The 12,153-nt window shown below is 38.8% G+C and overlaps 1 protein-coding gene across 9 annotated transcripts in view; it reads right to left on the reverse strand.

The window, feature by feature from the left end:
• Positions 1-560: 560 nt before the first annotated feature.
• The window catches only part of LOC139122936 (microtubule-associated protein futsch-like), a 93,311-nt gene continuing 81,718 nt past the window's right edge, over positions 561-12,153 (reverse strand). For all 9 annotated transcript variants that reach the window (XM_070688815.1, XM_070688819.1, XM_070688814.1 and 6 more), the window contains 7 exons: positions 11,956-12,050; positions 10,706-10,909; positions 9,676-9,883; positions 8,802-9,253; positions 5,795-8,421; positions 5,292-5,393; positions 561-4,622 (listed from right to left, as the gene is read on the reverse strand). In XM_070688815.1, the coding sequence (XP_070544916.1) occupies positions 5,333-5,393; positions 5,795-8,421; positions 8,802-9,253; positions 9,676-9,883; positions 10,706-10,909; positions 11,956-12,050 (3,647 nt within the window). In that variant the 3' untranslated portion in view covers positions 561-4,622; positions 5,292-5,332. The remainder of the gene's footprint in view (positions 4,623-5,291; positions 5,394-5,794; positions 8,422-8,801; positions 9,254-9,675; positions 9,884-10,705; positions 10,910-11,955; positions 12,051-12,153) is intronic.

The following is a 12,153-nucleotide window of genomic DNA, read 5'->3' on the forward strand; positions in this document are numbered from 1 at the left end:
TATGCAAATATCGATAACCTGACTAAGGTCACCCCTAGCAATGTGAATACAAAATTCCAAAGTAAAATTAAGATTTTTACCAAAAAAGGGGGAAAAATTGCCCAAAATACAAATATGCCACTTTACAAACAATTTGAACAAGTTAGACTAGGATAGCCCTAAAGAACCTTCATGCCAAGTTTTAAAACAACCAGACCTGTTGCTTTGGAGAAGCTTGGAATGTGAGAAGTTGATGGACACCAACGCTGATGACTGAGGGTGGACTCCCACCTGTGTGATAAGCTCTGCGTCACAGACAGTGTATAACTAAGAAATCATATTTCAAACATTTCATGCCAAAATTTATAAAAGAAATTATAATAAACATCACAACGATCGGTATACCACTCAGTTGTGACCAGTTAACTTCTTATATCTAGCTATTGCTAATGCCCTTCAGTCGTGAACTGGTCAAAATTTCTTGGTAAACCCTGAACTTTGAGTGGTATATTGTTTAAGTGGATATTTTCCATTGTTAGAATAAGTTACCACAGTAACAAATAACACACAAATTCTCATCATACTCTTACATATAAGGTTTATTACACATCTTTTCTGAAATGCTTTTATTCTTATTCTATAAACAGAAACATTTTCCTTGATGGCAAGAAATTGTTTTTAACGAGCTCTTAGTACATTAATATCCTTCCAATTTACATGAAATGATTAAATTTCCTCTCTCTCTTTTCCATCTCTGAGTTGTAAAGAGCAATGATTGCAAAAGTTGTATTGATTGTCTCTCTGTCCCCTAAAACGACATGATATACACGTTATTAGCTGCAAGTTTACATCCATTTGTTCTAACATATTTCCTTAAATGGAAATGTTCGTACGATATCTTCATCTTAAAGTTGTTACATTGTTGCTAATGAGAAGATATCTGTTGTGTATTTACTCTGAATGATAAGCTAATTAAGGAGCAAACTGTATTGAGTGGTAGCATTTGACTCTGACTTGACCCCAAGTCATTGCTTTTCTTATTCTAACAATGACAATAATCTCAATTCTTTGTTATTAGCATCCAAACAGCACTCAGAACTTCTGAGATCTGTCGAAGAAGTCTGTGACCTAGCAAGACACTGTGGGAACTATACCTTGTATCAGGCTGCATAATGCTTTTGAAGAACAATGGTTAATCTGAATAGTATGCATCAGTGTTTCTGAACCTGCTTGAAGATAATACTATCTAAACTGAACTATTATTAGGGAACATCTGAAGCAAGAAATCCTCTCCTCGCAAGAGATTCACTCAGCCCTTAAAATGTAAAATGTAGTCAAGTTTCATTATTAATAGTGAGTAAACATAAAATGGGGTCAGACAGTAATATGGATGAACTGGCAGTCTCTGTGCATAGGACTCTACAAAAATAATAACACTGCATATTTGCATCTGATTATCATAATACTGACAGTAAAGATTATGATTTCACAACACTTTTTGAAATGGGAGCATTCTGGCCTGGAAAGGAACGCTGTCTTCTAACGGTATTTATTGTTTTTCAATGTCATGAATGTCAAACACCTATGATGATGTACTTCTTTGTATTTCTTCACTCTCTTAACTTTATCTTTGACTAATTCAAAACTTGAAATAATTTTGGTAAAATACTTCTTTACCATTTGTTTCTCTATCTGTACATTGTTCACAGTCTTACCTTGCTTGACTGACCTATCTACGTCTAGAGTTTTGTTCTACTGTCTGCAGGGGAAACCCCATGTCAAAGAATCCATCTCAGGTTCATTCCGGATTTTCAAGTGACACTGCCAACTCTTTTATGGCATCTTTTAAACAACTTATTTTTAATTTGCCAATGCTCAATATTTGACCTTGCAGTTATGTATGAAAACTTGTTGACCTTTTAATAATGATCACAATCATAATAAAAATAGTTTTAAAAATAGTATGCTGAGGTAAAAACACAACAAATACAGTAAAAAAAACCATTCTGTTAAAAGACATTGGGGTTTTGAAAAGTTTCAAAACATGTTTTTGGAGGAGTTTGTAATTCTATTGCACTGTATATTTTCAGTTCCGAAGATCAACATTCATCACTAGAACTCTTGGGAGGTGAGCTAAAGACTTCTGTTGTATTTGAAAACGATCAAGCGTAATGCAGTCCTCAGTTTTCATTGACTACGAACAGTATCAATCAGAATCAATGAAAAGATTACCGGAGTTGTTTTGCTAAAAAATGGCAATGATTGTGAAATGTTGGATTACACTAGCAGCCGGACATCATCTTATGTTTTCTTGATTTTGCTGTTTACGCAGATAATTGCAAGGTCAACTATCGACTATTGGCATTGAAATAAGGAGTTTAAAAAACATTTATGGAAAATGTCACTTTAACCTTGATCTATTTCTCTGTCTGTCAAGTTCATTAATAGTGCTGCTATACGCGTCTAAGTCTATAACTAAACCTTTCTTCAGCAAGTATCATGGAAGACAGACCTGCCATCTTGAGTCAGGACATCAACCTCAATGCTGTCTTTCTCAAAATCCCTGAATACATTTTCTTTCTCATCATTTGTAGAAGAACTGTATCAAGAAGTTCTTCAACAGATTCAAAATGAATGCTTGTAGATTAAATAATTGTCACAAAAATTGAAATGTAATACTGTTGTAGCATCACAAAGTTTCCCTTTTCAACTGCGAATGTCATCCCTTGGTGACACACATCAGCCTCTGAATCACATTCAGTTTAGCTCGTCAGACCATTCTTGGGCAAAAACTGTGAATTCAAATGCCATTTAAACATCGAAATTGTTTCCCATTTTCATGTGAAACCAGGAAAAGGTGACATCAACAGTGAATAGGGTCTTTGAATTGTTTAATACTACCTGTCATGGTTTGTTTGACAGTATAAGATTGGTTTATATTTACAAAGGAATACATCAGGTTTGCAATAAAATATCTACCAGTTTCTTTAATTTTGTTTGCTTGGATATTGCACATGGCTAATACTTACATGTAATACTGAAATCATAATTATCTACAAATCTAATAATCGCTCCTCTTGCACTGTGAAATGTTTAGTTTTAAAATTTCTCGAGGGGTATTTTTAAAACTGAAAGGCTTCCCTTGGAAAGCCGTATTGTAATCACAGGAAAGAAGATTGAATTTATTCATCAGATGTATGTTGTCAAAAAAACCTTTTGTTTGGATGAAACAAGCAATAAATAAATGGATATGGACAGGCCTTTGAAAATTAATGTGCACCTGATAATTTGTGAAAAACTAATATAAGAATTACTGTTGTGTGCAGCGTTGTGAGCTCAGTGGGTCTATATCCTCTCAGAAGGTAAACTCTGAAAGTCTAAAGCTGAGTATAACATTATCTGCTTGAGGATGGATAAGTGGCGACAGCAGATTTTTCCACCGTCATAATGCTATAAAATGTAGATCAAAATGACAAGAAATAATATCACAAATTGCATCACAAAAGGTATAATAATATTTAACATTATGATGAGGTTTAATACTGTAGAGTTTGGGATTCGGTCGTTCAATACGTTTGTTCATGATAGTATATATATTTCTTTCTGCAGACCATGCAAGTTTTTGTATCAGAGTGCTTTATATCCTCTGTGTTACAATTCTTTATGATTTGAGATATTTTCTCATCTCCATGTGACCTTGAAATTGCATCAGAATGACACCGGCTGCCTCAAGTGAACACTGACACGACTTCTTTGAGAAGTGGAAACTGTATTTGTTTTGACAACAATATCAAAACTCGTAGTTTAGCGGTGTTGCTGTATTTTTGACGTACCAAAAAGATACAAGAGAAATATCAAGTTCGACGTTCTACTTTGCATAAGATTGAGACCAGACTCTGTTTACTCAAAGTTACTGGAAATTCAAGGAGTTTTTGGCAGTTAATTTTCCAGGACAGAAAACGATTTTTTTCCCGGGAAAGTTCATGGGGTCAACGCGGAAATCTTCCTCATTGACATTCAATGTCTGATGGGTATTGTAACACTTCATAACTTTCCTTGAATATTGCATATTTGCAACTTCCTTGGCGTTCCAGGTACTACACTGAAGTTCCACGACTTTCCATTTTTTTGTACAAAACCATGTTACTTGAGCAGCCCTACAATGGCATGCATACATGATAGATTTTATACTTGACTGCAGAGCGCCCTCATAATGTTGGCCGCACGTTCAGTTCAATGTATCTTCTGGAAAACAAAATATCTGACATTGTCCTGTTTGATGCGGAAGAAACCATGTGTAAATGTCAATATTAAGCACCTCTTTTCACAAATACACTGGTCAAGGCTCGCTCTTAGAAGAATGAAGTTCAACATTACGTTCACACATTTTGGGCTTTGAAAAATTCCTTTTCCATGTTTTACCCGGATATTTTTTGCACAAGTAACTTGGATGTGCACAAAGACTGAGGTAGATTTTCGGACGCTGTTTCTAGTTCACAACACACACAGTGTGACAGATTGGCAGTTTCCTTGTAAATCTTATAACTCTTGGTGTAAATGTCTTTTCCGTGAGCCTGTCTCACTGATGAACTTTCTTCCACGGCTGTTACCATGGTGATGAACTCAGAAAACATCCTCAGCACCTGAAATGAGAGACAAAAGCGTTGCCTGAGACTGATGTATCAAATGATATCCAAGATTGAAAGACTGCGAAAAAGGACTGCATCGGCCATGGCTTCACACAAAATAGTGCACATTAACATGTCCCTACAGTAGGTCTAGTGCTGCAAAAAGCCACAGGAGGGCCCTAGGAATATTCCTTTGATTTCATGATGAGTGCTTCAGATTCGCTTTGTGTGCACACAGTAGAAGAAAATTTGCAATTCAGAATCATTAATTGCAATCAACAAATTAAAATTTTCCTTGTCAATTCACCTGCTCCTTTATTTTTCGAATCTCTTCAAGCCTGGAATTATTAATTGCTTTCTACGCAGTTAAAGGTATACTGTCACCTGTTCCAATTTTGCTACAGTTACCATGGAAAGAAAAAATCTAACCAATCACAGATTTAAAGCAGGTGGCCGCTTTTTAAAAACAGCGCCCTCACATGGGCATTTTGAATACCAAGGAATGCCCCTTTGACCATATATGGGCATATTTAGATTACAGGTGACTATATACCTTTAACACTTTCACCACCATGGTTTGTCCCAAATCCATTGTTTTCTATGGTAAAGTTGGCCCTGTATACAGGGAACTGGGGGTGAAAAGTTTAAAACAATGATACAGACAAGGGGTGAAAGGTCACTAACCTGTTAGCTGGGTGCCCATGCACTATATGGTGAATATTTGCTCAAATTGCATCGATACTGTCATCAGTGTGCAGTCTAGAGGCATGCAGGTCATCAGCATCACTGGCGGTACAACAAACAGAGGGAATGAAAACAGAAGTTAACAAATGGTGGAACAATTCTACACATACAAATTTCTTGGATGTAAAATAGAACTATAGACAGTAAAGCATCTTCCGCTCCACTGTCTGTGGTAGAACAGTTAGCTGGTATGTTTGTATTTGTGATGGTGCACACACAAACCTGTACAATAATCTTGAAACTATTTGTATATAATTTGCATACAAAAGACAAAAAGCAACAATATAGGCACTAGAGAGTGTTATTGACATACTTTCTTAGCATTTGACTGTGCATTTTAAATTTTTTTTTAATAAAAAAATAAATATTACAATGAAAATAAAGGAATAGCAAGTCTTAGAGAAAATATCAGTTTTGAATACATGGCATGAAAATACACTTACTTTGACACTTTGGAGAACTTCTTAGAAAACCAGCCTTTCTTTTGATCTTCTTTGAGAGGAGAATTTTGTGTCCTGGGAGACTTGGCATCACTTTTTACCTCTGAACTTTCAACTGCTCGTGGAGACCGTATGATACTCACACTATCTCCTGGTTCATTGGCACGCGATGATGTCTTTTCATTTCTAGTATCTCTCAATGCACGTTGGGAAACCGTGATTGAGGAGGACCTTTCAGATTCTGAAGAAAGGGATCCTATTGTACTGCCTGAGGACAGCATAAAGTCTCTTTTCAGTTTAAAAGTTGTCCTATTCCCTGTGGTGTCAGTAAACCTTCTGTCGCTTGTGGAGTTGTCCCTATTGGGTTTTGGCACACTGGACATTTTTGGTCTGTCCGGAAGAGTCTGTTTTGATCCAAGTGAACGCCTATTGATACTGACACTCTCTTTGGCGCTATCATCGTGAGTCAGGCACTCAGCAGTCGGCTGACTGCTTCTGTCTTTAGAATACCTATCCTGGTTTCTCAATTCCTGTGTTGAATCAATTCCAGACAGTCCACTGTTATCTTTCCTTGGAGAACTCAGCGGTTCTCTTATCCTAGAGGACCACAATTTTGGACTGGACGGTACTTTCCGGTATGTTGGTGACCTGCTATCAGGTTTTTCCTTTTCCAAAATGTCACTTTCACTTGTAGATCTTTGACCCACCTTTCCAGCATCACCTTGTGATACATATCCCTTTCCAACATCTGTGTCTCTCCTTGTAGACAGTATTGACAGAGGCTTTTCCGGCTGACCACTACTTGATATTGAACTTCCCGACTTCTCCTCAGGCACTGATCCTCGTCTCCCTTCCAACTGCAACCGCTTTCTGCCTAAAACTGGCGAGTCGCAAGGCGAATCTGACCCAGAATCCTTGTCCTGACCGAACGGCTGTCGGATTCGCAGGATGCTGATTCCGGGCATGGTCTTCCTCTTGCTTTCCGGTGTTTCTGCTTTGATGTTCTGGAACATCTCGACTTGTTTGATCACACTCGTGTTGATGTTGTTCGTGGAAGAGGAGGGGGAGTTACCCCTGGAACCCCTCTTGTCCACTAATCCTTCTCCAGAAAATGCCTGGCTAAGCTCTCTCACCCTCCCACCACTTCCAGTGCTTTGCTTTTCATTTCTCAAAGGTGAGCTCCTGTCATCCGACAACTGTAGAACGTTAGGCGAACTGCTGTATTGCATATCTGAAAACTTTTTCCTAATGTCTTTTACATTTCCAAGATTGTGGAGCTGACCTAACTTCATCTTCAGCTGAGGCGGTTTTCCCATTGATTCTTTTACTTCATTTGATTGTGGGGCTGTTTCAGTGCTCTCACCACTTGAGGGCGCTGATTCAAACTGATCCCTAGAGATTCTGCCGTCACCTGATTTATCAGTGTCAGATGGGTTCATCTGTGATCCAACTGATGCACTTCTAGGTCTCAGCTCCATTGTGATTGTCAGAGACTTGTTTAATTTTGACTGTGTTGTGGGCGTTACATTCTCCCTCTGGTCTGTTTTAGTACACGACTCCAGTGAACTCACAGAGCTGTCGTCTTGGCTCTTGTCAGAATCCCTTCTCAATGAGTTTCTGCCTGCAACGCTCATATCAACATGAACATGTCTAACGGGACTCTTAGCTAGTCGTACTCTTTCAATCTGTGGAGACAGCGAAATCATCTTTTTTGTTGACAGTGTCGGGGTAATCTGCTCAACTGATGGAGTACTAGTTGAAAGAACTGGCGATCTACGATGCCCCGGCACTGACATTGACCTTCGAGTCCTAATAGCACTGCTGACATCATCTGATTTTTCCCTTGGAGGGGTCACTTTCCTCTCAGCTCTGCTTCTGTCTTCCCGGACAACAGATCGTGACCTCACCTGACCTGTTTTGTTTTCATGTTTGTCTTGAGAGTTCACACCAATCCTTTGTATTGCAGTCCTGCTGATGATACTGTCAATACGCCTTTGGATTTGATCCTGGGAAGCATTTCTGGAGACTGCCCTTTCCGGCTCCTGCCCTAGAGCCTTTGTCTCTTTACTGACCCCGATATCCAGACCAGCCTCGGCTGACTGGGTGGCTCTGATGTCTTTTGTGAGTCTAGTCGGCACGAGTGAATAAAGACTTGGATACTCCTTCGATGATTTTCCTGATATGTCAGGAGCACTCTTTGTATGTTTGGGTTCTTCACGATGCAGCGTATCCCCCTTTTCAGTGACTGATAACTGATCATCCATTGATACAGTTGTGTTACAGCTGCGCTCCGTTGATGTTGTAGACTTCACATGTTCACTTGAGATGCTGCTCTTCACGGAGACTGTAGCCATGGTGATATCATCAGCTGACTTTCCGGGGGACTCCGACAAACCAATCTGATGATGCTCACTGGCCGGAGTGTCTTCTGTCTCTATGCATTTTGTGTGAGGCCTGCTGCTTACGGGCCATGGTTTCTGATCATCGTCTGAGCTGGACGTCGATGTTATGGAGTGTTTGTGTGTAGAACCACAGCAGAGCAGACTAGGAGCTTTTTTGAACTCGTAGACTTTCAGTGGTTTTGGCATCCTCTGAATTTCCGGTGAAGATATTTTCACGGTCTTCTTTTCCTGACAAATCATTGAAAAAGAGCAAATTAAAATCCAAACAATATGAAGGATGGCTGACAGTCTTTTGGAAACTGATCATTTGTTTCTCTTCATTGAAATGCCACTGATTCCAAGTGACAGCTTGAAATGTTGGAATGGAGAAACAGGCCTTCAATGATTGAGTCATTGAATTATAAAATTATATGTGTTCCTAAGTGCATCGTTTTCTTAGTGCTTTTTTACCTTACTTGATGGAATGCAAAGAGTAGTTTGAATACTGAACAAAAAAGAAGTATTAAAGAAACACATTTTCAAATGCAAATTTGCATCTCCAGATTTACAGTTATTTGACGAAATGGGAAGACAGCTTTTTCTTTTTATGTCTCAAAATATGGCATTACCATTATTACTTTGGCATGTTCATCATCTTCTGCGTCAGTAGGTTCTGATATGACAAGTGGCTCTAACTTCTCAATATCTTCATCAATGCCTGATTTCACCACTTCATCATTAGAAACGTCATCTTTCTTGCTGTTACTGTCTTCAACTTGAGGTTCAATAGAAATGTCAACTGTGGACCAACCCACGGAAGGCAATTTTTTCCCTTCACTGTGAGTCTGTTTACTGTCATTAGAAATCTTTGTTTCCAATTTAACTTCATCGGTCGCCTCTGTTGCTGCCTTTCTCCTTAAGACTGGACTGCCTGTCATTGGGTCTCTGCTTTCCATCCATTTTTTTCTCTTTTCCCTCGCTGTCGGCTCTGAAGATGGAGATTTACTCATGGTGACTGGATGAAGTTCTGTCAGAACAGGCTCCGTTGTAGGGGAAATCTCTAGGATACCCTCGACACTATCTGCAGAAAACAATGCGATTCTCATACTGTTATACCAATTTCGCCAGGCACTCCGCTTGTTCTCATCTGCAGCAAAGATGTGAACAATGCAAATATTTCACATTGTTCACATTTCTATCAATTTGAGCAAAAAGCAGAATTTATGGCACATATGTCAAAACTTCTAGTAAAAGTCATAAACTAATTATCAATCAAACTTACAGTATCGCATGCAGAAATTTTACCCTTCTGGTAATTATCTCAAGTATTTCCCAAAATTAACATTTTTTCTCATAATATAATACCCTTCACAATAGATATTAACATGTTACCATGTATGGTTTTGGATTGTCAAGACATAATAAATCCATGCTGTATTTTCTTGAAAGTATAGCACAGCATTTTGGAAAAGTGAACACTAACAGCTCATTTCAAGACCCTACCTGTTGATTGCATTTTACTCTCTTGAGTAAATCCAACAGATGGAATGGCAGTGAAGCTGCTCTTCTCACAAGTCGATATCCTCCCCTCCAAACTATTGGTCAATTCAAATATTTCTTTCAAATCAGCATCATCCGTTGACTTTGTCTTCTTTGTTGTGAACTTCGATGGTGTAGACTTTGTTGGAGATGAGCTCTGATGGCTGTTCAACTGCAATGGAATGTTAGACAGTGAACTTACACTGGATTATTGCCACTAAGACTCTAGAGGGAGCTGCTCAACTCATTACCCAGATCATCATCAGGAGTTTCATGTCAAATGAATCTAAAACAGTCTAGAGGTTGGAAGGGCTGTTCTCTGAAAATAATCATGGAGGGGAACTGGAGCAGATTCTGGACAAAACTTTGTATTTCTGATGTCATCAATATTTTGTCATGACATGTTTCTCAGAACTTATCATGAATCTGCACTGCTGGAAAAGTTTTTGCCAAAGTTAGGGCCACCAGAAATATGGTGAGCTGGAGTGCCTATTAATTCCCTACTTCAATGTCTTTGTTAAGGCCAGTACCATATAAGTTTACTTGGGTTCCCAAATTATGTTACAGCGGTTCCCCTGTTGTATCAATGCAATCCTTATTTACTTGGTTGGGGAAAACATAAATGGTACTGGGGGTTCTCACAATTTTCCTCTTTCCAAGCCTTAGCAAAAACTCTGCTAACATGGCTGTAGGATTGATAAAAACTCTTTCCTGACATTTTTGTAGACTGATTAACAGATAGAGGTACTTTACTGATTTTTAACTGTAATTATAATTGAGAAATCATGTCAATCAACGACAAAAGCTTGGGGGCAGTCACATTGATTCACAAAATATACCTCTTCTTAACCTGTTCACCCCAATACCCTATGGGAAAATCCAGACTAACTAATGATAACAATGGATTTTGGGCCAAACCATGGTGGTGAAAAAGGTGAATTATATAACACACGTCACACAATCTATGGACAGAGTTTTTGAAGACAGTTCTTACATAAGTCTTTTCTCTTGAACCAAAGCTCTTGACTCTCCTGAGAACACCGCTGTCTCTCATGGTCTTGAAGTAACTCAGCTCAGCAGCTTGTTTGTCCACCTCAGACTGCAACATGGCGATGTAGGCCTCCCTGTCCAAGAGATTCCATTCCATGTCAGAGATGAACTTGTCTTTGTGCAGCAATGCCAGCTGGAAATTCCTAACCTACAGAAAAAAATTTAAATTGAATACAATTATTACTAACTCAGATCTCATGTTTTGAAGAACACATTTTCTGCAAATACGTTCTTTTCTGAAAATATGTTCTGAAAATATGACTTTTCACCAATCGTATCATTCACCAATCATATCACTCTTTGGCTTAGGAATGAGACAAATGGAATAATTTGCATAAAATTTGCATAATAATTGATATGAATCACAAATCATCACTATGAGATTAAGACTTTTTATCAATCAGATACACTGCATGAACAGAATACACTTTTTCAATATTCTACCTGACACTATTACTCTCTGGATATGAAGCGATATGAAAGGAATAATATGCATACAATTTGCATACTATGAGGTTATTACGAAAATACCGCAAATGATGCACGAGGACATTGGCGCAGCGTATCGCCCGACGCGAAGCGGAGGGCGATGCGCGACGCCAATGTCCGAGTGCATCCTTTGCGGTATTTTCGTAATAACCTTATTATTATACATCTTACATTCCTGATCGGGGCATCAAAATGTCGGAGTAGTGACCGTTTTTGTGCAATGTCAACAATTTTTCTTCCGATTTATAGCGCAAGTGTGGAACGCTACTTCGGACGCGCTTCTGTAAGTTTTGGAGTGTGTGCACTACACACGTACGTACAGAGCGCACGCGAGACTTGTGCTGGCACTCGTCCAAGGGTCCCTTGAAACCGTTCTGCAGTGAACGGGCAGATACAGCCGCAGGGAATGGGGCGCCTTGAAACCGTACGTGTTACGGAACGGACGCGCGTTCCGTACGGCTTTTTTAGCGCACGCTAAATTCTATCGTTCTCGATGGTAGATGTATAATAATAACTGATATGAATCTGTTCCTCCCGTGAGATTAAGACTTTTCACTGATCAGATACACTTCATGAAAAGAAACAGCATAAAACTTTAATGTTTCAGTGGAAAAAACTTTTCTTCAGACCAAAAAAGTATGATAAAATCAAGATAGCACACACACCTTAACTTGCAAAACTGTAAAATCATGATAATATACACACCTTAGTTTGCAAAACTGCCATAGTGTCCTGTGCCTTCTGCATTTCCTCAGCATTTTTCAACAAAAGAGCAACTTCATCACCCTGTAACACTCGATCTGTGCCACAATTGGTAATAATGAAAATATACACAACCACTTATTATTACATATGCCTCATATATGGAATCTCAGGCGCTCCATCAGTATCAATGGTAACATG

Source organism: Ptychodera flava, chromosome 22 (assembly GCF_041260155.1).
Source record: "Ptychodera flava strain L36383 chromosome 22, AS_Pfla_20210202, whole genome shotgun sequence".
NCBI classification, from domain to species: Eukaryota; Metazoa; Hemichordata; class Enteropneusta; family Ptychoderidae; genus Ptychodera; species Ptychodera flava.